This window comes from Mesoplodon bidens, assembly GCF_964165515.1.
Source record: "Mesoplodon bidens genome assembly, chromosome: 7".
NCBI lineage: Eukaryota > Metazoa > Chordata > Mammalia > Artiodactyla > Ziphiidae > Mesoplodon > Mesoplodon bidens.
Window position 1 is genome coordinate 71983773 of NC_138164.1, and position 26341 is coordinate 72010113.

At 37.9% G+C, this 26341-nt stretch overlaps 1 protein-coding gene and 1 long non-coding RNA gene across 3 annotated transcripts in view; both read right to left on the bottom strand.

Moving 5' to 3' along the window:
- Positions 1–25203, bottom strand: part of PICALM (phosphatidylinositol binding clathrin assembly protein) — a 102252-nt gene extending 77049 nt beyond the window's left edge. Inside the window, exon 1 of one of the 2 annotated variants that reach the window (XM_081238780.1) lies at positions 24787–25203. In XM_081238780.1, coding sequence (XP_081094906.1) covers positions 24787–24916 — 130 coding nt within the window. In that variant the 5' untranslated portion in view covers positions 24917–25203. The remainder of the gene's footprint in view (positions 1–24786) is intronic. The other variant, XM_081238781.1, reaches the window with a different exon arrangement.
- Positions 6681–9232, bottom strand: LOC308619697. Its single transcript, XR_014016216.1, has 2 exons — positions 7063–9232; positions 6681–6831 (listed from the first exon to the last, which is right to left on the bottom strand). It is a non-coding gene; the product is annotated as an uncharacterized lncRNA (long non-coding RNA).
- Positions 25204–26341: the final 1138 nt, after the last annotated feature.

Sequence of the window (26341 nt, forward strand, 5' to 3'; positions counted from 1 at the left end):
TATTTTATAATTTGACCTCTGCCTTCTCTGAAACTTCTTGAATAATACTTTATACCTGTCCTATGGTACTGAATATACTGTACTTGCCTTATTCCCAAAGATAAATTTTCTGTCTCTCTCAAAATATAATTTACTGGGGGCAAGGCCTATCCATGTCTTGCTCATTCTGAATCCTTTAAAACTTCAAGCACAGTGGTCAAGTTCTGAACTTTATAAGAAGTTATACTTCTAGCTTCCTTTTTTCCCATGGATTTACCCTTATATATTTTTCTATATCCTTCTAGAAACTATCTTGATAAGCTATTCAGTTCTTAAATATAATAGTTACTTTCTCACAATGACATCAAGTCATTTTACTCCTCAGAATCTTATTTTAGTTTCCAAAATTGAACCTGTCACAAAATTTCTTGTCGCAGTACTTGCCCAAAGGTGCTCCTACCTGTGTATGTGTGTTTATAAACACTCCCTAGAGCCAATCAGTAACCAAGTCTCTTAAACCTCTAGCAATCCCACCTTCTCCTCTCCAACCCGTTATCACTGCCAAAGCCAGAGTTCAGATCCTATTTTTCCTTAACTAGAGGTCACCACTTCCTAGAGCATTCAGAAATTGGGGAGAGTGATTACCACGCTCTCTGAGGAGTTTTACTGGCACTTAATGTCAAGGTGAGGGAGACTGTCATGCAATGCACAATTAACACTCCACAATTAAAAATTACCCCACCCAAAACTGTCCCCACTGAGAAAATACTGGACTGACTGGTCTCTTCACTTCTAACGATACCTAATTTGGGGTCTTACCCACGCCACACTTCCAAACATTCTCTAAACTGGCCATAAACTGACCTATAACACAACACTGACTGTCACTGCCTAACCTCAATGATGTCCCAACTGCTTACAGGATTGGCATACATTTCATCTTTGTCCATATCCTCCTTCTTGAACCTTAGCTTCCAACACAGAACCACCTTCCAGTGTTCTGTAATGTACCTTGCTGTTACACAACCAAATCCTTCCATTCTTGCTCATTCTTCAAAATGAATGATGTCTTTTCCTTTGTGAAATCTTCTCCTCCACAGACTAAGGTACCCGCCAAACAGACACTAAAGCTGGTACATAATTCTACATTTTAATTATTTACTTCCACATCATTCTCTTCTTCTAGAATGAGAGATTTTAAAAGTAACCTGCAAACACTTTTGTTAGTAATTTCCATACTCTTAATCAGGGAGGGAAGTAAACTGCTAATTAGTCAGATAGAGCCTGATCCTAAATGAAGCCAAAAGTATAGATTGCAGTTTCAACAACTACAGTATTTTATATATTGGAATATATATATTCTATCTATGCTATATTCCCTTTGTGATCAGCTCTCCTCTCTGCAGCACTTTGCTTCAGTTACACTGATGTCTCCTTTGCAATGCCTCCCACGAGTCAAGTACCCTTACCTCAGGAGCTCAGTACTTCTGTTCCTTCTGCCTAGAATACTCTTCTCCCAGATATCCACACTTCTCTTACTCCCTGGCTTTATTACTATAGATCTTTGCTCAAATGTCATCCATCAGAAGAACATCTCTCAATATTTATAAAAAGTAATAAAGCCTTAAGGGCACTCCTCTACCTCCATACCCTCACTATACCCGCTTACTCTGCTTTATTTCTCTCCAAAGCACTTATCATCACCTAACTCATTTTAATTTGTTTAATGTCTTTCTCTCCCAATTAAAGTATAAGTTCCATGTAGGTAGGGCTCTATTATGTTCTCTGCTGTATCCCCAAAGGCCGAGAATAGTGCAACGCATACAGTGGCCACCCATACTTTTTGAATAAATACACTTATTTTAGTATGCAGGAGGACAGTCGTAACAGGACCATCCAAAATGGTATTTTTTACGTAGACTAAACCAACGATCCACAACTCTCTGCACAACCTGCTGTTCCCCAAAAGTTGAAAAACAAACCTGAGCCCATCGCATGTAAAAATTTTCAATTTCAAGTTAAAGGGGATCTAACAATTAATGGTTTATCGTAATGCTATGAAAACTATATAGTATGCTTTAGAAATGACCACATAAAAGCTGAAGGAAAACTCCAGAAGCTAAAATGTAACACTTCACATATAACAGGAGAAATGAGATAAGAGTTCATGCATGAATTCAGAGTAGACCAAAAGCAAAACCAAAGATATACAAACATTACTGGGAGAAAAAATACTGCACGGGTTATACAAACTCCGCACACTTCCCCATAGTACTTTAACTCAACCAGTCATTTTCTCCAGGGGTAATTTTTCCTCTGAACAATGTTTCTACTATAGTAGTAACCTGAAAATGCTTTTAAGTCTGAGCTCCAACAACTCAGGAAGGAAAATGTTTTCCCCACCTCTGACTAACCAAAAGCAAACTGTTTCAAACAAAAGTCAAGCATATCATAGGAATCTTGATAGCTACTGCTTTTTTCATTCTCAATCCAGATTTCACTTCTTAAAAAGCACAAACTTGGTATTAAACTTCCTTTACCAATCAAAAGGCCTCCAAAGTAGAAACTCATATTTTCTTTTAGCTATTTACCTTACAAATATTAAAAATTGTAAAACCTTCTTTAATATTACATTAGTAACAAATTCTAAACTCTACACTCAAAAAGCAACTACTATATGGCACATAGATTCTCTGCTTTAGGTAGGTGAGAATTCATGAGGATTTCCAGTATTTAAGGGCAGGGAGAAAATAGGCCCACTATGGAAATGAAGAGCATTTTTCCATACAGAGACAGCAGAAGGAACCAATCCCTACTATATTAAAAAAATGTTCTCACTTTTATTATTTAATATGCCTCTCCAACAAACAAGGTCTGGGGTAGATAAAATAAATGTTAATTGTATTAACACAGGTTAGGTGCTTACCCATAGGTAAGGTCACAGGAGCTCACTACTAAATATAACAGATTTATTAATAGAATTAAATTTTTGTAAAAGATAAGGGTGCTTGGAAACATATACGAAGTGAATACCCAACCAGCCAATTTAATGCAAGTTCTAAATTTCTAGCTAACTAAAAACAAAAAACAGAAAGAAAAGTAGTGAAATGCAAAAAAAAAAATATTTTGTATTCAAGGGAAAATGTTCAGCAAAGTACAAAAACTCGGAAGTAACTAGTTACCAGATGGTTTCATTAATCTTACAGCCGTATTTGTACAACAGGCCACACATCTGTATAGACCTCCCCAGGCAAAGTTCACCAACTTTAGAAACTTACAGGACTTGGGGCTGACTTCCACAGCAAGTCAGGCAACCCAGCCAGTGGCATGCACCATTAGCAGAATGTAGAGGCCTCAAGTTCCCATCTAAACAGGCACTCTCTAGGCTATATCAAAACTATGCTGACACCCAAGTAGATTTTCTAATAAATGAGCTTGCCTAAAACTCGTCTTTAAAATAAAAAAAATTTATATATATATATATATATATATAATCATTTAGCCACATATCATCGTCTCTTTGAAAAGGGTCACTTTGAAAGATACTCTTTTTGCAAATGCTTTCATAATTGATTTTAGTAACACAAGACTGACTTTGTCAACCATCCAGAAAACTGGAGACACACTCAGTTTGGAAGGCAAATTAAGTGGTTCATCAAATGTTCCTTCACTGATCAGATCTCTGAAATTTTCCCTGGGTAGGAGTACAAATAAAAAGGAGAAATATTCACCAAATATCCAGTAACTAGAGGATAAAGAAAACAGTTTCTGAACTTTTGCTATAAAGTATTGGCACAATTTTTTTCACTTAGCAAAAGTGTGAAAGTATTTAGAAAACATGCAAGCTGAAATCAGACCTCAGCCAAAAGATGTCTGGGAAACAAAATGAACAGTCTTATACCTTACTCCATTCAATTTTTTGTGTAAGGGGTCACAAAACACGGTCCAAATTAAGATGTAACTGTTACAATTTTATCTTTAACGTTTGTGGGATCCTCTGTGAGAAACATGTTGCACTTTAACATAACTTCCATTAGAATTCACTCAAAAATACAGTCTTCACAGACTGATTTATACCTTAAGAAATAAATCTAACTAACATTTTAGTTGGATGTTAAAATTAAAACTAGGGAAAGACTCACAAAATATAGAGTGCTCAGTACAAGTAATAAGGATTGAATTAATTTGAAAAGAGGAGAGAAAGGAGCAAAGTACTAAAAAGAAATGACAAAGGTATCTAAAAGGCTTTGATAAAAGTACTATGACGCTAGGATACGTAAGTCACAATGTGAGTGGACACGTCCAATAATGGAGCAATAGTTCATTAAATGGCAGCAGTCTGACACTGAAATACTATGAGGCCAACAAATACATGGCAAGAAAAGCTGAGTGGGGAAAACGCTCACAGTATATTATATCAAAACCACATTAAAGGGACTTCCCTGGTGGCACAGAGGTTAAGAATCCGCCTGCCAATGTGGGGGACATGGGTTCGAGCCCTGGCCCAGGAAGATCCCAAATGCCGCAGATCAACTAAGCCTGCGTGCCACAACTATTGACGACCCTAAGCCTGCGTGCCACAACTATTGACGACCCCGCGCCTAGAGCCTGTGCTCTGCAACAAGAGAAGCCACCGCAAGGAGAAGCCCGCGCACTGCAACAAAGAGTAGCCCCAACTTGCCACAACTAGAGAAAGCCCGTGCACAGTAACAAAGACCCAACGCAGCCAAAAATAAATAAATAAATAGATTAAAAAAAAAAAAAAACACACGTTAAAGAACAATGCAGAGTAAGATTCCATTTTTTAAAATCATAGATATACTATATTTTCTGATATATAGTGTATTTGCCCAAATATGGGATGATGCAAAAAGAATTGAACTTTCAAAATTACTCAGCAATTGTTATATATGAACATGTACTTAAAACCAATATGTAACAGAACTATATCACTGGTATTTCCATAATTTCACAAATTTCAGTAGGCACCTCTCATGTCACACAGCAAACACCAATCCTGTACTGTAATTCATTCCAGACCCTTTGGAGCATATTATGATCAATGGTTGAAAGGACAGCACTGACATGTTCCTTTATTTCCTCAAGGATGTGAGGAAGAGGTGGTACAAGACTTGCATGGTATAACAGCTGGAAATTCGGCAGCCACTCTTGCAGAGGTAAGGCCAATATTTTGAATACAAGCTCAATCTCTCACCATGGTAGCTAAGTCTTGAGGAATCTCCAGAACCCATAAAGAAAGTAAGGCAAACTCCCATCTTACTAAAAAGAAACAAGTTGCAGCTGTAGGAAAAATCAATCTGTTAGCACAACTAGATATGCTATTTCTGTCACCGTGTTTTCTGCAAAATGAATGGACTAAGGATTCACACGTGAAAACTAAGAAATGTAAAGATAACTTTACAATTTGATAATCATATATTAGTATAGTTATATTAATAGTATGATAGTATAGTTATTTTTAACCTGGTTATTGAGCAGTAAGTTTTTCTTTAACTGTTTTTTTTAATCACCATGTAAAAGGAGAGGTGTTTTACCCCTTAGAAACTATTCAACAGAAAAGCTGCTATAAATCGTCACAAATTCTCTCATTACCTGGTTTTCTGTTTATTTTAAACAAAGTTTTTTTGAAGAAGATATTAACCTGAAAACACCTCCATCAGTGCTAATTTCAGGTGCTTATGGAGGCCACCAAAAGAAATCAATTTTTTTAGAAAGAGGAATTAAAAACAACAGATTTAGGAAGTGTTCAGTGCCTTCAGAACACTTTAAAAACCAATAGAAGATAAAGGACTGACCTCCTTTACATCTGTAGCAGAAGAAAGAAGTAGAACTAAAAAGGGAATTCCTAAGAGAAGAATTCAGATGGAACTAGGTAAACAAAGCCAACCCTAAGGTACTCTACATTAATATTTCACTGAAATTTAGCTCTTATGTCACAGATTAACACAAGCCAAGTTTGCTGAGTTGTCCATACTTTAATTTTAAAAGTTCAAAATAAATTGTTTTAGTTAATGGAATCATCACGTAGTTGCCGTAAAATTTTAATCACACACCAAGCATCTTCTTCAAATCAGCTCAACCTGTCTCTTTAAATTATCTATTATTATTTATGCATCTGCCTCTTTACCAAGCAATCTGTCATACATAAAAGTTTTAGAACAAGAGCAGAAGAAAGTTTAAGTCATGAAAGCGCTACACAGAGAAACATATACTCCTAGAATACTCTCAGAATTCACTGCCACTACCTTCTTTCTCTTCTTTCTCTCCGCCCCCCCACTATCAAAATGTTTTAGCCTACTATGTAAAAGCATTCTTAATATGAAAAAGTCTGAAAACCTAAAGCTTTCTCCATGGTGTTGTGATGTACTTTGCATTCCTACCACTAGATGGGAGACTGTACAGAGAAACAACAGGACTGGCAAGAACAGACATGGGTTCAAGCTTACCTATAAACAGACCCCTTAATTTTGAGACTGCTTAGGATTCCAGGTAATTTCCAAACCTAGACAAGTTTAGTCCCAACCCAGATTCCAAATAAGATCTTAGAGGTGAGGAGAACCACATTTTGGTAAGCACTACCTCAGAGGTAACTATTACTTCTGTGTTAATGTTAAATTTACCAGATAATGTAAGGTAACAATAGAAAGTTACTTAACAGAATAAAAACACATCACTTAATATAAGAATAAAAAAATTATTTAAATTTATTTAAACAAAATAAAAACATTACAGTGCTCCAACTTAAAAAAAAAATCACATGTCTATGGTATAAGCACAAGGCGTTCTCCTTCCCTTCTTTGGAGATCTGAAGTTTCAGAATTACAATCCCACCTGTAGAAAAGAAAACAAAGTACGGATTGAATAATTTAAGAGTAAATGCCAAAATTACAAATTCTCTTTGTACTACATTCTAGGAACTTAATAATAGTTCATCAGCCCTGTTAAGGAGATACAACCAGGATTCTCAAAAACAATCGAACACTGGATCAGAAACACACAAAACCTGATTTCCTAAGCAAAATAAAAGGTCAACTAACAATACATTACAAGTTCTGTACTTACCTCCAACAATGCTGTAAACCAGAACAGTCCAGGGCTGCAGAAAATATGGAAAGAATTCTTTCATTCCACTGAGACCAGGAAAAAGGAACCAAAGCTTGAGAGACTCTATGAGTGCAGATCAGAGTTCTCTAAAGGAGAAGAAAATTATGTGGAGAGGTTCAAAGAACTGGGACTAAGTCTGTAGAAAAGTATGTTATTAGGAAGCGGTGATCAGTGCCCTGATTTTCCTGTAACAGTCCTGGCTTACACCTGTTGTCCCAGTGTTCCATTCAGATAGCATATACTTCAGATAGCATATACTTTCACTCTTGAAAGTGACCCAGTTTGGAATATAAATCATATGTCACTCTATTATAAATGACCTAATAAAAGTCTACATGTAGCTAAGGAATTAATAGACAATCACCATCTACTCTGAGTATATTTGCATTTTTCTTTCTCTGAGGGTTATACCATTCTATTTTGTCCTCTCATCCCCAACAGAAACCTCTATGCAAATGATTCTCAAGTTTCTTCTCTGGGGAATTGGAAATACTAGAAATTTTCACCTCTATGTCCAAAAATATCTTTTGCTTAAAAAACAGGAACATAATCTTAACTGTAACCTGACTGTCCCACCATTTTTGTTTTAAGTGATAAAGATTCATTCTTTGCTTTTTTAAAATAAATTCAGGAATCTTTTGTTTCCTTTTATCTTCCACAACGTGTGGCATGGTTCCTTGTACATGTGTTGATATGATGGTATAAATACTTGTAGAGTTATAGGTGAAACAAAAGTCCATTTCTCCACTCTAAGATCCAGAGGGAAGAAGAGAATAAGAGGCAAAAAGTCCTCCCCATAGCTAGGTTAATGTTATTCAGTAACAGCCAACCCCACATCTAAAAAGTAGGAATCCAAAAGAATTTTAATGGCTTCTCTTAAGAATTTAAATCTGCCTAGACAGAGGGAATAACAAATTGCAGTTAGCCTCTGTGCCAAAGTCTACTCACCCAGAAAACACAAATTTCATGTCCCCAATGCAATTACAACAATAGAATCTTTATATTCCACCTTCCCACAACTTTGCAAACTTCAGTACAAACAAACAGAAATCCCATTTCTTCTACAATACTCACTGCATACTATAATATGCCAAATAGTCTGACGAGTTAGAAATATACAATAGTGGACAAAGTTCTGCCATCATGAAGCTTATATACTAGTGGGGGAGACAATCAATAAACAAATGAACAAAAACATGTCAGATGGTGAGAAGTGCTAAGGATTTGTTAGCCCTTAAGAAGAATGGGGCAGGTGCTTGGGGGAGGTTGATATTTATACATGATAATCAGGGGTCCTGCATAAAGAGACTTCTAAAAATTAACAGCAACAATGGTAGGGTGTCACCAGTGGCTTGGAGGCCTATGGAACTGACCACCATGATTAATTACCATCTTCCACATAGTAGGGAAGTACGGAGGCATCCCATTCATTCTACATCACCTATGTGTGCTTCTCCCTTACCAAACCAAAGTCATGCTGAACAGCAATCTTGTTGATTCTGCAAAGCCTCTAGTTTTACGTAGTTAAGTAGAGACAGCGGAAATCTCATTTATTCACACACTTCACAATTAAATCAAAGCAATACGTTCACCTTCAGTGAGTCAAAATGGTACCAGCCATCTACTACAGTTCATGAAGTAGGCATCAAGAGACCCCTCAAAGCCAGTGGGTAACAAAGTGAATGCCATTTCTGAAAAACCTTTTTCCAAACTGATGTAAACAGTAATGACAGATATAACCAAAAATAGTAAGCACTAAAGAATAACCCACCTACATGGCTTTAAGTTTTGAAATAACGCTAAGTGGAAAATGTGAGCAATTAATATCTTATTAACAAATCCCAATAAACTAAAGCCAAAGTATTTTTCCTAGTAAGTTTAAACTTGAGCCTTTAAGTTTCTACAGGAAAAAATAATCACTCAGAGTATTTCAGCCAAAAGATCTCCATTCTCACACATTTCGTAACCATACAACTGTTCTTATGAAATTCACTATAACCCACATTTGCCTATTTCTCAGCAAAAAAAAAAAAAGCTGAAAATTTCATGACAAATGACTTTCTTGAAAGGCATAATATCTTCTGAGATAAAAATATGCTTTATAAGATGTCAAAATTGAAGATATTACTTTTTTTTTTTTTTTGCTGTACGCGGGCCTCTCACTGCTGTGGCCTCTCCCGTTGCGGAGCACAGGCTCCGGACACACAGGCTCCGCGGCCATGGCTCGCGGGCCCAGCCGCTCCGCGGCATGTGGGATCTTCCGGGATAGGGGCACGAACCCGTGTCCCCTGCATCGGCAGGCGGACTCTCAACCACTGCGCCACCAGGGAAGCCCGAAGATATTACTTTTTTAACTTAAAAATTCCATGTAGGGCTTCCCTGGTGGCGCAGTGGTTGAGAGTCCGACTGCCGATGCAGGGGACACGGGTTCGTGCCCCAGTCCAGGAGGATCCCACATGCCGCGGAGCGGCTGGGCCCGTGAGCCATGGCTGCTGAGCCTGTGCGTCCAGCGCCTGTGCGTCCAGAGCCTGTGCTCGCAACAAGAGAGGCCGCGATAGTGAGAGGCCCACGCACCACGATGAAGAGTGGCCCCTGCTTACCACAACTAGAGAAAGCCCTCGCACAGAAATGAAGACCCAACACAGCCAAAAATAAATAAATAAACAAATAAATAAAAAGCCAAGCATTTGAAGCCCTTTAAAAAAAAAAAAAACTGTTGACTAAATAGTTCATTCACCAGCCCAGTATATTAAGTCCATTATCGTCATCAAAAATTTATTAAATATTTACTAAGATATTATTATGCACCAGGCATTCATTATATTCTGGGTATTGGGGATACCAAGACAAAGCAGAGTCCCTGTCTTCAGGAGAAATAAACATGCTCAGGATGCTCTGAGTTAAAAAAAAAAAAAAGAAAAAGAAGAAGAAAAGGAAAACAGAAAAAAGAAAATGCCTCTGCAGAGGGATAGAGGAGCAATTTGATTACAACTGCTACTGAAAGCTTGACAGATATGGCTCATCTGACCAACCAGGGAAAGGGGAAGAGGGGAGAAGGTTCCTGTTCTCCCTCACCAAATAAGGGCATCCAACTCAAACATACGTGCCCCAAGGGGGCAAACATTAAAGGAAGATAAACATCCTGTGGTCAACCTGGCTGACTGAAGTGAAAAATTCAGAAAAGAAAGCATTTGAAACATGGTTGGAAAGGCTAATAGGAAGTATTTTATTATCAAGTATTTTAATATTTTACATAATTCACACATTTTTAATATGATAGAAGAAAATCCACATTTTTGTTGGCCATTTTCTCCTAAAACAAAGTCACAGAAAACAATGCTACCCCTCCCTCCCAATGACAGTAAAATATGTAAGTTAAAATTGTTTTTCAAGGAAAGATGATATATTGGTAGGTGAACTACTCTAATTAATGGAGAATGAAGCAAAAGCTCATAAAGAAACCATCCTTAATCTTAGTTTCCAAAGCACCAAGCCAAGAACAAAAAAGCTAAAGGGGCACAAATATAGCATCACAGAACAGCAGAGCAGGGAGGTAATTTAGAAAAAAAGCAATTTAAGTGAGTAAGGGATTTTCTTAAGGTCATATGGAGCTGGGGCCAGCACACCACATTCCAGTTCAGGGCTTATTCCTCTAAAAGCATAAGAAGTATAAGAAGTTGCTGTTTCCAAATGTAATCTTACATATTTACAGAAATTATATTTCTCAAAGAAAGGCTTTCTCCTAACTACATCCCATTCCCTAAAAGTTCTCTGTGAGCTATGAGATTCCCCAGATTGCCTGACTTCTACTCAAGGTTCTTCATTGCCATTTAAGTGCTAAATTTATTCTCTATTTCCTTTTATTAGTAATGTTTCCTTCCTCTGGCCTCAAAGCACCCCCATTTACCATCTCCAGTTGTACAGATTCCTTTGTTCCCCAAGCACAGTTCCAGCTTTCCTACCTACAGATGTTTGCTCAGTGCTCTTTCCTCCACCTGAAATGCCGACCGCTCCTCCCTAATTATCATTTAAGGTCCATTTCTTCCCCTTATCGAAAGCAGTTATCTCTCTCTCTCCTCTAGTTTTCAATGACATCTGATCTGAGTTTATCTCACACTGCCTGGTAATACAACTATCTGTATATGTCATCTTCCTTACTAGACTGAGGACGTGATCAGCAATTTCAGTTTTAGATTTCTCAATAATCTCAACATGGTAACTTGTTTATATAACAGACACTCAATATGCAATTGCTAATGCATATATTAATTTCCACTAGACTAATAAAGTCTTGTTTGGTAGAAATCAGGCTTTAAAAACCTAAAGAAACTAATAATTAATGTATCCTTTGTAGATAAATTGATATCAATTGTTAAACCACATAAATCAAACATGCCCCCAAGAATCTTATCAAACTTTTCCTCTTCACGCTGACCATCATCAGATGATAAGATAGTTTGTGTTTAAGTTCATTCATAAATTTGGAACTCAAAAAAACTTCACTTGCACCCAAGCCCCCAAAAGCCATGAGATCAGTGTACCTGATTTTATTTATTCAGTGAGCCAAACCACCATGTATAACAACATTCAGAAGTACACTTCAGGTGCCAAAGCTCATCTAGCCCCTGCACAAATGGCAACAGGATTGTAGATTCCTATCTTCCTTCCCTTTCAATAACCCTGCCACAAATTACCAGGAAAAAGGAAAGCGTACTTCTCCAGTTCCGTAACGCTGGCATCTAAAGCTAGGAAAGCAGCTAATAAATGGGAGGAAAGGGGATCCTAAAATCAGGATCTGGGGAGAAGAGACCAGAGTCTATCAAGATAACTCCTGTCCTTACAAGACATTTAAGGGCTCTCTCTCCAACCTCATCTCCCTCTTACTCTCATTAACACTTTACATTCCACCATACAGCACTACTTAAAGTTTTCCCCAAACACATCAAAATGCTTTCTTGCCTCTGTGTCCCTAAATGTGCTAATCTATTTAGGAGGAATCCCTTTGTCCATCTGGCAAATCACTGTTCATCCTTAAAATTCTTGTTACCTCCTCTACGAAGCTGTCATTAACTCCTTCAAAATTACTCCAGCCCCTACTTTGATACTTCATGTAAATCGTATTATGCATTTATCTCAGTTATTACAATTATTTGTTTATACATTTTCAACATCAGATCTCATGTTCCTTTTAGAGTAATGATTAAGTGCCATTCATTTTACATTACTTTCTAGACCTTGATCACTTTTCCTCAGCACCCCATTTAATGCTTCTAACCAGGGGTTTTGCCAGCACTGTTCAATTCAACAGAACTCAATCTCAGAACTTTCACCCCATATTCTTGCTCATAGAACAAGCAAAAGATTTTAATACAGTTTCCTAGATAATTTTACTAAAATAACATGAAATTTTAGAAAAAGATCTGCTCTTATAATTCTCTTTTTTCCACTCAGGCCTTCTCCAAGAAATATAAAGTCACACAAAATAATAAACTCTTGAGTCTGCTGGTACACAAATGAATTAAGATTTAGCTACATTACACATTCAAAAAAAATTAATTTGGATTTCCATAGGCAATTCACCACAGAGCCCTAAGACAAGGACAAAAAGGGCATAGGTGAAGTAGGTAGTAGGAAGAAGCCAATCAAGGTCAACATCCAGTTCATTCATTATAGCCTATTAAAGACATATACTTCATTTCTATCTTTCTTTGCACTTTACAAGTTTTGCCAATATCTTAAAACAAAAAACACAAGCACTTAGCAAATAAGGCCTATAGCATTCTGCTATCAGGTGTGAACTATCACAGATAACACAAACTCTAAAATCAAAGACTGCCTGGAATTCACTTACAACAACCATACATTAGCAAATAATACTCATAATAACAGGGAAAAAAACAAAAACAAAAACAAAAGAAACATTTGAAATCAAATATACCAATATTAAGTAGGTCCTGGAATAAATAATATTTTAAGTGTGTCAAACTACCCTAATTTTATATAATCTAACTCTGGAAATTTACTTCTTAACTTCCATAATTCTTCACATTTTCAACCAATAAAGAATAAAAATTTACTTCATCACGGAAACAGAAAGAAGTTTAAACAAACAACTACTACTTATAGCAAAGGCATTACCCCTACAGTAATCTTTCTCTTCCTTTGTGGAAAAAATCCTAAAACGTTCTTTGGTAACACATTAGAAACCTCTCATGGAAATTCCATCCCTCCTTCATTCTTTCAGCATCTTTTTATTACATACTTGCTATATGCTCTATTTAGCACAGTAAAGAGGACACACAAGGGTTTTCTGTAAACACTTATAATTATAGAAGCTATACGTACCCCAATGTCCACTGCAGCACTATTTACAATAGCCAGGACATGGAAACAACCTAAATGTCCAATGACAGATGAATGGATAAAGAAGATGTGGTACATATATACAATGGAATATTACTCAGCCATAAAAAGGAATGAAACTGGGTCATTTGTAGAGATGTAGATGGACCTAGAGTCTGTCATACAGAGTGAAGTAAGCCAGAAGGAGAAAAACAAATATCGTATATTAACGTATATATGTGGAATCTAGAAAAATGGTACAGATGAACCTATTTGTAGGGCAGGAATAGAGATGTAGACATAGAGAACAGACATGTGGACACAGGGTGGGAAGTGGAGGGTGGGACGAATTGGGAGATTAGGTTTGACATAAATGCACCACTACCAAGTGTAAAATAGATAGCTAGTGGGAACCTGATGTATAGCACAGGGAGCTCAGCTCCATGCTCTGTAACGACCTAGATGGGTGGGATGGGGAGGTGGGAGGTCCAAGAGGGGGGATATAGGTATACATATAGCTGATTCACTTCATTGTACAGCAAAAACTAATACAACATTGTAAAGCAATTTTACTCCAATAATAAAAAGAAGTACAAGTCATTATAGAGAAGTGCAAGATACTATGGAAACATACACACCATTCTGTATAGACAAAAATAACTGCTTATGGACACTCATGCAACTATGTATTATCTCTTCACACATTTAAAGTATCCCAAGAACCTTAAAAAAAAAAAAAGTTTGTTGGATTAGATTAATTAGTCCATCCAGTTGAAAAATGTTTGACTTGAATTTTCCATAGTCAATGAACTATTACCAGTACAGGAGAATGCCATCAAGGAAAATTTTTTCTCCCTCACTAATCTCTATTTCCACATTACAAGAGGTAGTAGAGTTGTACCCCATGTAAAACTCAAAAGAAGGGGAAAAACTCAAATATCCTTCATTTTCCTTAACGTCACCTTGTGTCCACACACCATATATAAAAATTAACTCAAAGTTGATCAAACCTAAAAGAGCTAAAACTCTTAGGAGTAGGTGAAGTGTAAATCTGCGTAACCTTGGATTAGCCAATGGTTTCTTAAGATATTATACCAAAAGCACAAATATTCAAAGAAAATATAGACAAACTGAACTTCAAAATTAAAAACTTTTGTGCATCAAAGGACACTATCATTTATTAAAAAAATTATGAATCACTATGTTGTAAATGTGGAACTAATATAATATTGCAAATCAACTATACTTTGATTTTTAAAAGGGCAGGCGGAACACTATCAAAAAAGTGGAAAGACAAGACACAGGATGGGAAAAATATTTTCAAGTCATATAAGGATCTAGTACGCAGAATATGTAAAGAACTCTTCTAGCATTCCAAATAATAAAGAACCAAATTTAAAATGAGCAAAGGATCTGAATAGACATTTTTTCAAAGATATACAAATGGTCAATAAGCTCAACATCATTAACAAGATGTTTAACATCATTAGTCATTAGGGAAATGCAAACCAAAATCATGATATATACTATATATATTTAACTAGGATGACTACGATGAAAAAAAATTTTTTTAAATACCCTGAAAATAACAATTGTTAGCAAGAATACAGAGAAACTGAAACCTTTATACATTGTTGTTGGGAATGTAAAATGGTGCAGCTGCTGTGGAAAACAGTCTAGTAATTCCTCAAAAAGTTAACATATAACCACCATATGACCCAGAAATTCTTCTCCTTTGTACATACCCAAGAGAACTGAAAACACGTTAACACAAACACTTCTATACAGATGTTCATAGCAATACTATTCTTCTGGATTTAAAGGGATAAACAACCCAAGTGTCCATGAATGGATGAATGAGCAAAATGTGGTATATCCATACAAGGGAATATTATTAGGTTATAAAAAGAATGAAGTATTGTTACATGCTACAACATAAATAAACCTTGAAAACATTATGCTAAGTGAAAGAAGCCAGACATGAAAGGCCATGTATTGTATGATTCTACTCATATGAAATGTCCAGAATAGGAAAATCCATAGACAGAAAGTAGATTACTGGTTGCTAGGGAATGAGGGTGGAGAGATGGGGGGAGTGATTGCTAACAGATAGGTGGTTTCTTTTTGGGGTGGGGGGAAACGTTCTGGAATTAGATACTGGAGATGGTTGCACACAACACTGTGAATATATTTTATGTTATGTGAACTACATCTCAATTTAAAAATTGCATTAAAAAAATCACTTTGCCTCACAATCCCCCTTTTCACATTAGCTTTGGATTAAATGACAATATCTCAAATCAGTCAATACCACACATGATAATAAATTTCTGCAAACAATTGTTTCTAATACACCAAAAAGGTCTGCAAATCCTCTCCGGTGTGAATACCACCCTATTTACTTTTTGGTATATACTTGAATTACGATAAGATTTTTGCATATTAGATGTACTTAAAATGTTACATTTGTATTTCTCAAGCTTCCACAGGATAACTAACTCTATTACCAGCACATAAAAATTTTAACATACATACACACACACACACCCTTGTTCTCAGAGCTTATAAATCACATGAGATCTATAATCAGCAGAAACATGTACATTAAAATACAGCAACTGAGTATACCCTAGGAAGTCACTTGTAAAGTATACCTGCAATCTTTAGTGAGGGAAGAAGTATGGAAAGCATATCTAGCTTCCTCAACCACTACTTGAAAGAAATGTCCCTTGAGTAAAATCAGGGCCCCTAGCAAACTTTCAAGTACTAAGTTTATGACTATAAATACCAGCACCATTTCAGAAATCACTGCTGGAATTCCAAGCATTCAGAGAAGACTTGCAGCAACTCCTACCAGCCCCTGGAATGAATTGATGATCTGGATTTAGTGGTCTTACTATCATGGCCATCACTACTTAGCACTCCAACCTTTGCTTACCCTACAAGGCTTCGTTCTAAAATGGTCATTTCTTTTCTTTTGCATCTTGATGTTATCTATTACGTGTACTTTAGGCCATCACTACTACTACTCCAACCTTTGCTTCATACCTCACAAGCCTTAATTCTAAAACAGTCACTTCTTTTCTTTTGCATTTTGACATTATCTATTAAGTGTACTTTATCCTTCCTTATATCTAAAGTGAGGCTGCCATACAGTTATATACTGGAGGCACCGTGTACATAGATTATAATGTGATCAGCACCTCCTAGAGTTGTACAAGGAAGCAGCTCTGATGAACATTTCAAATCTAATTCTGGTCCCCTGTTTAATTCTTAAAATTAATTTCTACTTTTAAGACCATATCCTCAAAAACATGCATTTGAATATAGCTTTCAAACTGAGTAGCTGTAACTAAGAAACTTTTTTTTCTTTGCTATAACAATACTTTGGAAAAACCACATAATACCTAAACAAAACTAAACCTCAATGCCTCATGGGTGCCATAGCAATTTGTTATAATCTTTTTTATCAATGCTACTGAATGACTCCATATATAATTTTGTAACCAGGTGATTACCATTCACTGCAACTAAGATAATGGCCATAAAAACATTATTAAAATATCTACTGGAATAGATCTCTACGGTGTGTCCATACGTTGTTCATGGAATAGCCTGAGCTGTGACGGGAGATTATGTGTAATCATTCAGTACTTACTGGGTACCCAAAGGGTCACTGATTAGGTACTTTGAGAAGAGACATAGAACAGTACAAAAAAGAACAGTTCTATTCACAGAGAAAACACACATGAACCCAATATATATATAAAAGCATAATACTAAGTACAGTTAAAAATATATATATATACATGTAAACTTTAAATGGTAATAATAATGTTGGACTGACAGAACCAGGGGGAGTTATTCAGTAACGTCTTTATGAAAGAGGTTACTTTAAATGTGAATGTTAACAAAAGCAAGTTATTTTAAAGAAGATTTAAAAGGAAGGATGCATCTGTACTGACAGAGAGGTGAAGATATTTTGTGTCCAAGGAATGGGATCTGCAAAGGCTGGCTAATAGTTTGAGGGTCAAGAACTTATTTTGGCTCACCTGGTACCTAACCTGCTTGGCTGAAAAGAAATAGCTTAGATATATTTAAAACAAAACAACACAAGTGAGGAAAAATAGATCAAGAGTCTCAATTAATGATGGACTCTATCAAGGCCTTTTAGGAAAAATTACATCATTACTGTTAGAGACTCTTTTTGCCCCCCAGAAGTCTCCTTTCCAAGTCAAACAGCACATTCTTTCCAATCTACTCAACAGTATGACGTAATCAAAAGATCACGTCACATCTCTTGCTCAGTCCTACAATGATTGGGCCCCTGATACCCATCAAATCAAATCAAAATTACTCTGAGAATTTAAAGGACCACTTGCATCTAGTTTCTCTCTGAGTATTCTTTTCTCCCCTCTTCTAAACACCCTTCCTTAGAGTTGCATTTTTTTAGTCTCAGAACCTTTACAATCTTAAAAACTGAAGACCCCAAAGAGCTTTTGCTTATGTGGTTTTTCTCTATTGGTATTTACTGTGTTAGAAATTAAAACTGAGAAATTTTAAAATATTAATTCATTTTAAAATAATAAAATTCATCATATGTTAGCATTATTCATAAAAAATAACTGTATTTTCCAAAACCAAAATTTAGAACAATGGCATTGTTTCACATTTTTTCCAAAACTCTTTACTATCTGGCTTAATAGAAAACAGTTAGATTTTCATATCTGCTACTACATTCAATTTGTTGCAGTATCACATAGCCTCTGGAAAACTCCACTGTACAATAGTGGAAGAATGAAAATGGAAAAGGAAAATAATGTCTCAGCATATGAATATAGTTTCGATTTCACAAATACGCTGAAGGGGTCTTGGGGACTCCCAGGTATCCCCGGACCACACTTTAAGAAACAGCCATGAATAGATAAACATGGTCTATTCATTCTCTAGAATAGAAAAGCATTACATAAAAAGTTACACTAAAGTGAAAGCCAGACCTGATGCTGAACTACCTGGGTTCAAATCCCAGTTCTCCTCTTCCTGGCAATGTGACCTTGGGCAAATTACGAAACTCAGTGCCTTAGTTTCCTCTTCAGTAAAATGGTGATAATAATAAAATCCCTTGGACATCGCTGGTGGCACAGTGGTTAAGAATCTGCCTGCCAATGTAGGGGACACAGGTTCGAGCCCTGGTCCAGGAAGATTCCACATGTTGTGGAGCAACTACTACGGAGCCTGTGCTCTAGAGCTCGCGACCACAACGACTGAGCGAGCCCATATGCCACAACTACTGAAGCCCACACGCCTAGGGCCCATGCTCTGCAACAAGAGAAGCCACTGCAATGACAAGCCCACGTACTGCAACAAAGAGTAGCCCCCGCTCGCTGCAACTAGAGAAAGTCTGCGCGCAGCAACGAAGACCCAACACAGCCAAAAATAAATAAATAAATTTTAAAAAAATAATAATAATAATAAAATCTCTCACAAAGTTGTTGAAAGGAATAAACAAGTTTACAAATGCAAAGTGTTCAGTAATGTGAGTGCCCAGCACAAAGTAAGCATAAATAAACATTTGTTAAATAAATATAAACACAACCTAGGCATAAACACAAAAAACACATCTAGCTGTGAGTATTGCCACTATATTCTAATGTAACGAGAAATCCTTAATATTCTGATAACCTGGCAAATTACAATTCTGAACATAATTTTTAATACAAAGGTTTAAGTTCATTAAAATTCCCTTTTAAAGGAATATCATTAGTAAATTGTAACTGCCTACAAACAATTCTCCACGAAAAGAACCATATACACAGTGAATATACAAAATTCTGAAAGATCAAATCCAAAAATTTCAATTCTCTAAAGAAATATATAAAGCCATTTAACTGGGAACATACTGAGACAGAACACAAAGTAACGGAAATGCCACTTCAGCCACCAAAAGAACAGGAAAAGCAAATATTAAGCCTTTACTTTGAAAATCTAACCCTACTTCTTCTTGGTAGGGCTCTAACCTCTTGCCAAGAAGTCCTTAAGTTTATTTTACTTGCTTCTTTGACTTTAAGGGCAAAATCATGGAACTAAGCACTTTGAAACTGAAGAAAACAGAAGAGACTTTCTATGTATTAGGGTGAACTTTCACATTAAATATTCTAAATGATAATCAAAGTCAAAATAAACTACTTTATTCAAATTAAAGCAATTCTGATGAATAATTAAAATCAATTATTTTAAACAAATTGGTGAACTTTCACATTATTTAAATTAAAGCAATTCTGATTAGTTAAAATAAATTAAACAATGTATTTTTAAAACATCTAGAGAATTCCCTGGCGGTCCAGTGGTTAGGACGCCACGCTTCCACTAAAGGGGGCACGGGTTCAATCCCTGATCAGGAAACTAAGATACCCCAAGCTGTGCGGCACAGCCAAAAAAAAAAAAAAATAGGGACTTCCCTGGTGGCGCAGTGGTTAAGAATCCACCTGCCAATGCAGGGAACACGGGTTCGAGCCCTGGTTCAGGAAGATCGCACATGCCGTGGAGCAGCTGGGCCCGTGCGCCACAACTACTGAGCCTGTGCTCTAGAGCCCGCAAGCCACAACTACTGGGCCCAGGTGCCGCAACTACTGAATCCCGCATGCCTAGAGCCTGTGCTCCTCAACAAGATAAGCCACCACAACGAGAAGCCCACACACCACAATGAAGAGTAGCACTCGCTCACTGCAACTAGAGAAAAGCCCGCACACAGCAATGAAGACCAACACAGCCAAAAGTAAATAAATAAATAAATAAATAAATAAATAATTTTTTTAATTTAAAAAGTAAAGTGGAAGAGCTTAAAAAAGTTAAAAAATAAAACATCTAATTAAATATCATACAAGTGCTTTACAACTCAAATGAGAGAAAAAAAGCATGTTACTTCATAATGAAGTTTCACTTCTTTTCAGTTGAAATTAAATTCTATGACATCTTTAAAAAGTATTCAGATATATAAAATATATAAACATAAAAAGAACTGCTACAAGGATAAAAAATAGATGAATAAAGTCTAAACAGTATTTCTTAAAGTAACAAGTCCACCAGTGAAACCTAATTACTTTACAAAGAAATTTTAGAATTAATTTGCTAGTTACAAATAAGGCAGCTACCGAAATGGCTATAGGTAAAATTCTCTTCAGGTTTCTCTTTTAAAATACATACTATTCAGAAACATAACTAAATATGTCAAGGAGGAAAAACTTACATTTGTGTAGTTCTACTATATACCTCCTGCATTTGTAATAAGTAGTCAAATCTTACTATTACCACTTTGATGACTTAATTACCATTTTTTTTGTATTTCAGAACTATTAAAGTAGTAAGGGACAGAATAGGTCAAATAATGAAAATGAAAATATAAATTATACGATTAATTCTTATGGGAAAGAACAGTAAGCCCAAACATAACTACGAAATAATTGTCCATTTGGAAAGCCCCAGTTACCTTATTTCTAAACAAGCGCCATCTAGGGGCAGATCTTCTACTTACTATCTTCCTCTCAGGTACCTTCTTTCAAATCAGATCCCAGTTACCAGATACATTCTTGACAATACACAAACTAAGCACCCATTGGATATCATTAACTAAGACATTAAAAATCAATAATTTACTTAGAAAGATAATTATTTTGGGTGCATGTCAATATTTTATATGTATTTTCAATGGTTATACAAACCACGAACCCAAATACAAATTCCACCCTCTGCATATTCAAAACATTCAGAAATTCTTACTTTTAAAAAAAATATGTTTCCACAATTAAAAGTAGGCAGAGTCTAGAGCCAGTACACAACACACAAGTACCCACACTGTATCTACCTTAGAGATATGCTTATAACGGATACTTAATAAGAACATGATCTTGATTTTGTTGTACAGAATGTAAGGCAGATGGTGGCTGGAATGAAGTGTCCCTTGAAATTAACTGGAAAAAATATGGATAAAAAAGTGAAAACATTAGAGCCATTAACATAATATTTCATCTCAGTGAAACATGCCCCAACATAAATGCCCAAGGAAAGTAAACAAGTATAGAAAAAAGTGTTCTTGTCAAAAAACAAGAGTAAAGGTTGTGAAATCAGGTAGGAATGTTTTTACTTTAAGAATTTATAAATTTTAAAACTGTTCTGTCTGTACTTCAACCAATAATGTTTTAAGTATTCTATACCCTCTTTAAATTTAGTTAGAGATGACCTTCTATGCATATGACTTGCCTCTCCCATAGCTATGAGAAAGGATTAAATTAGATAATGGTTAATAAGTGCCTGGCAAACTGAAGTCCTTCAAATACAAGGCTGCTATTCTTCTATCTTGATTATGGCCATTAGAGGCCTGAAATTAAATGCAAACCATGCTTATTTTTAAAAATATGTTTCAGGTTTGACAACTCTTTTCACACTAGGGACACTACTTAACATTATTATCTACTGACCCTTATAAGCAAAGCAAAAGCTCTTGCTTAAACAAGTATACAATGTAGTATGAATTAAGCCATAATTCATGGATTACAATCGTCATTTCCTAATATTGACAGACCTTGGCGAAGTACACAGAAATCACCTCCACACTCTAAAGGCTTATAGGAAAAAACAGTCTTAAGCATATTTTTGTTAAATACTAATATTTAAAAAATGAAATCATTTTTATTAGGGTCAACTAATTAGGCAACAGTTTCTCAGTATATTAAAAGGCGCAAGAGAACTAAGCCTTCACTAGAAAGAAAAATTCCTAAAAGAGGAAAAATTGTAACTACATTAAAGACTTAAAAGTCCATGATGTCAAAACACAGAACTGTTTGTGAAAGCCTTTTCAATTTCCTCAAAGTATGTTAAAGTGTGTGGGGGAAGAAGGTGTTTACAAAAACCACTCACTGGTCAGACTTAAATTTATTCCATTAGTGGAACTGGTTATAAGGGTGTTTTAAACAACAATATAAGGAAAATAGTATTACTGTATTTTAAAAACCTCATAGAGTAAGTGGCTCCTTATTCATACAGGTTTTTTTAAAAAATCAAACATTACCAGGAATATTCAGGTTCTAAAGTGGGAATTTATAAACACAGCAGTGGTAGAGAAAAAGACTACAAATGTGAGATTATCCATACCAAACTTAATCCCAGTTCTTATCTGCAGCAGCTTCCATTACAAGAGAAAAGGCTAACATTCATAAAACCACAAGCAAGTCTCACTCTCCTAAATTTACCTAGCCTATTTTCTGACCTTTTCCACAATGTGTTAGAACTGCAACATTTGAAATAAGACAAGAACCTTTAAAAAGACTTTTAAAAGTGGTATCTATTCGTGTTATAATTTATCATTTTGAAGGGAGAGATGCGGATAACAGTTCACAAAGTCACAAGTAGTTTCTTCAACGCCAAAAGCAAACAAACAACAAAACCAACCTAACAAAAGAATTAACAGTGTTAGGGCAAACCATAGATTAGGTAGAGCAAGCCAAGTAGTCATTTGAAGAGAAGTAAACAGTAGAAATGTCTACTCCAAATATCAGACAATCAAAAGAGGCACTTACGGCTTCATAATATATTTTAAAGAATTTTCCATTTATAAATGTGTCACCATTTAAATATATTCTGAATTCTTTAAAACAGTCAAGGATTGATAGTTAACAAGCAGCCTCCATGAACCGCACATCAAAAGAAGAACCAAGCAATAATGATGCTTTTTTAAACTTTTCCACAAGGAAGGAATAAGTCACAATGAATAATGGGTTTGTCTGTAGCAGTAACTTGTTCTAACAGTACTTCATGAGCAAAGTATCTTGGAAGAATTCACATTTTGTACATTTTTTTTAAAAGCGCAAACCTTATGGCCAAAGTCCAAACGAGAACTCAAAACAGGACTCCCGTCAGTGAATTCCCTTTCAGGACATGCTCACTCTTGCTTCAAACAGTAAAGCAAAGTAACTTTCACGTAGGATGAAGTCAGTCAGGCTTATGTGTCCAGTAGCCATTTAAAAAAGGAACTTATCTATTACAATGCCTTTTCCCCTATGTTTCCCTGAAAAGTTTCAGGTCAAATCTCCATTGATTCAAAGCTTGAGTAATCCACTGATCTTTGTACCTTGAGGTAAAGGAGTGGAATAAAAAAGGAGGATATTACAGGTGGCTTCCAGGTTTGGAAAAAGTTGGGAGGAGTTAGCTCTAGTAACTGTAGCTAAGTTAGTGAATGGTGTAATATCATGCGTGTAAGATAAGCTAGTTCCTCAAAAGATAACCAGCATAAATTAAAACGGAGTCCAAACTCAAGCATCACCAAATATCTTTTTACCAGTTTTTTAAAGGATGTATTATTTGTAGATTTGATTATTAATCTATTTTGAATTCCAACAGTCTACGCTTCACTCAAGCTTCTGAATTCAAACCGCCAGACTTAACAGCTCTAGGAATTGATACCAAAATCAGCAAACCCTTTTCCATATCCCCATTAGAAAAAAAAAAGGGGGGGGGTGACTGACATTCACAAATTATCCCAGTCAAAAGCATGAAAATACAATGATTAAACCCCACCAGAGGTGATTAAAAATCCCGGCGTTCCACAAAGCTTTCCCCACACCAATGGAATCCCTTTTACTTTCACGCCCACGAAGAAAGTAGTCAGGGTAAAAAAGTCGGATATTGAGTATGATATTTACAATGAGACGAAGGAACTTAAGTGAAGCTACAGAGGCAAAGAAAGGTAACTCAAGGGCGGGGGGGGGGAGAGGAAAGGTGGACGAGAAAACCGGGAAAGGAAGGGACAGAAGAGGCTAGTGGAGCAAAGGAAGTGGGAATCACTTCAAGGGAGGCGGCCCTCAGGGTTGCGGAGAAAGAGGGATCCGGGCCCACGGAACCGGGCGTTTACGGAAACCCGAAGAATGCTAGTGGGGAAACAATAGGGCGGTGAGGCCGGGAGCAAGCGGGGAGACGCTCAGGAGAGGGCGGCTAGGCAGCACGGGACGGGTGGGAAGAAAGAGTAGACGGCTGCAGCAGACAGAGGCCGGGAGGTGAGGGGCTAGGTGGAGAGGCAAGTTGGCCGGCTGTGATGTGTATCGCGGAGCACCGGGCAGAGAAGCGAGGGTCCCCTAGGAACCCGGAGGGGAGTGGCTTGTCAGGGATTTTTAGACAGGGAACGGAAGCCGTGAAGGCAGGTGTGATGGAAGCAAAAAGAACACAGCTCGGATGAGCACAGGACCCGCCGCGCCAGAGAAGACGCAGGGAGGGAAGAGGCAGCTGAAGCGGGGAAGAAAAGAGATGGGGAGAAGGATGCGGGTCGCGGGGGCAGCGGTCGGCTTCACTCACAGTCCAGGTGCTTTTTCTTGGGCCCCATGATCTCGTGGGTCGTGGCCTTGCATACTGTCTTGGACACGGCGGAGCCGGTGACACTGTGTTGGGCGGCGGTGATTCGGTCCGTCAAGCTCTGGCCGGACATCTCTGCGGCTCCTCCGCCACCCCTCCCGCTCGGCAGCCGGCGGGGACTGGGACCCCCAAGCACCGGAGGACCCCCACCCCCCCTACCCCCACCGGCTCCTTCTCCGCCTGCCGGCCTGGGGCGGGGCTCAGGGCCGCGCGCTGCCACCCAGCCCGGAAAGAACCGGCTCTTGTCACCCGCGGGGTCAGGCACGATATGGGGCACTCCCCTGCCCCCGCCTCAGCTCAGCCCACCCCCTCCCTGGTCAGCTGAAGCCGGGCAGGGCAAAAGGGACAGGCAGCTGCAGGAAAATGGCGGCGCCAGGCTCCTCCTCGGAGCTTTCCGGGCTGCCCCAGGTCACGTGACTCGGGCACCGCCCCTCCTTCTCCGTCTCCCGCCCCTTTTCCCTTCTCTTTCCTCTTCGACGCAGGCCCTCCCTCGCTCGGCGAGGGAACAGCGGGGCGGCGCCCGCGTGTTACGTGCTGGAACCCGCCCGGCCGGCGCAACAGGAGGCTCCCCCGCGGGGGCAGTGCGCGGCCCGCCGCGTCACGTGATGCTCGCTGCCAACAGGTTGCCCGAGGCTGGGCTCGCTGGGGTCACGGGGGGGGGAGGGGGCGGGGCGAGGGACGTATGGCGTCTCCCTTTTCCCCCACAAGGGTGTCCTAGTGTCTGTGGTTGAAACCAACGGCTTCCCGAAGAGGAGGTGCAGCTACCTTCACAGCTCCCCCTGAGCAAGGGGGTGTCAGAGCTGCTTGGGCTTTCCTAGCAGAATCAAGAATGTGTTTAGGGAGGCCCCCAAAACCATCCTGGCTTTAATGAAAAGGAAAAGGCTTCCGTCGGCCCATTCTCGGAGGCTGTCAGCAGGCCTCTCCCTACAGTGGGTATTGAAGCTCTCCCTGCTTACTTACCCCAGAAGGGTTGGGGGTTTTTTCCCCTTTTCTTGAGAGGCTTGGAAATGTCACCTGTTTTTGTTTATCTCTTCCCTGAAAACTTGACACATTGCTGCCAGTCTAAATTTGGATACTAATGGGCCAGTATTTTTTCTCTAGAGTGTCAAATAGGACAGGAAACACATAGCTTCACTGGAATTTGAAAAGGGAAGTAGTACGGTGATGTCACCAGAGATTAGCTGACCCTACAAGGCTGACTGCTGTGGTGATTAAAGGTCCAGACCATAGAAGGAAGTGAGAAGGTAGTAAGTGGAGAAGTCCCATTCAGAGAATCCAGACATCACTACCTGCCATCTCCCCTGGTTTAGTCTTTGTTCTCTTTGGCCTCTTTTTCTCTTGCGTAAGCCAGATTTTCAGGGAAAGAAGACACTTGAAACTGTCCTGTGGGCATTTTAGAGGAATTATTATATCCTGTGAATCTGTTCTATGAGATCCAGATCTATTTCACAAAGCCTTTTAAAATGTTAAAATGCCCCACTTTCAACACAAGTTTAAG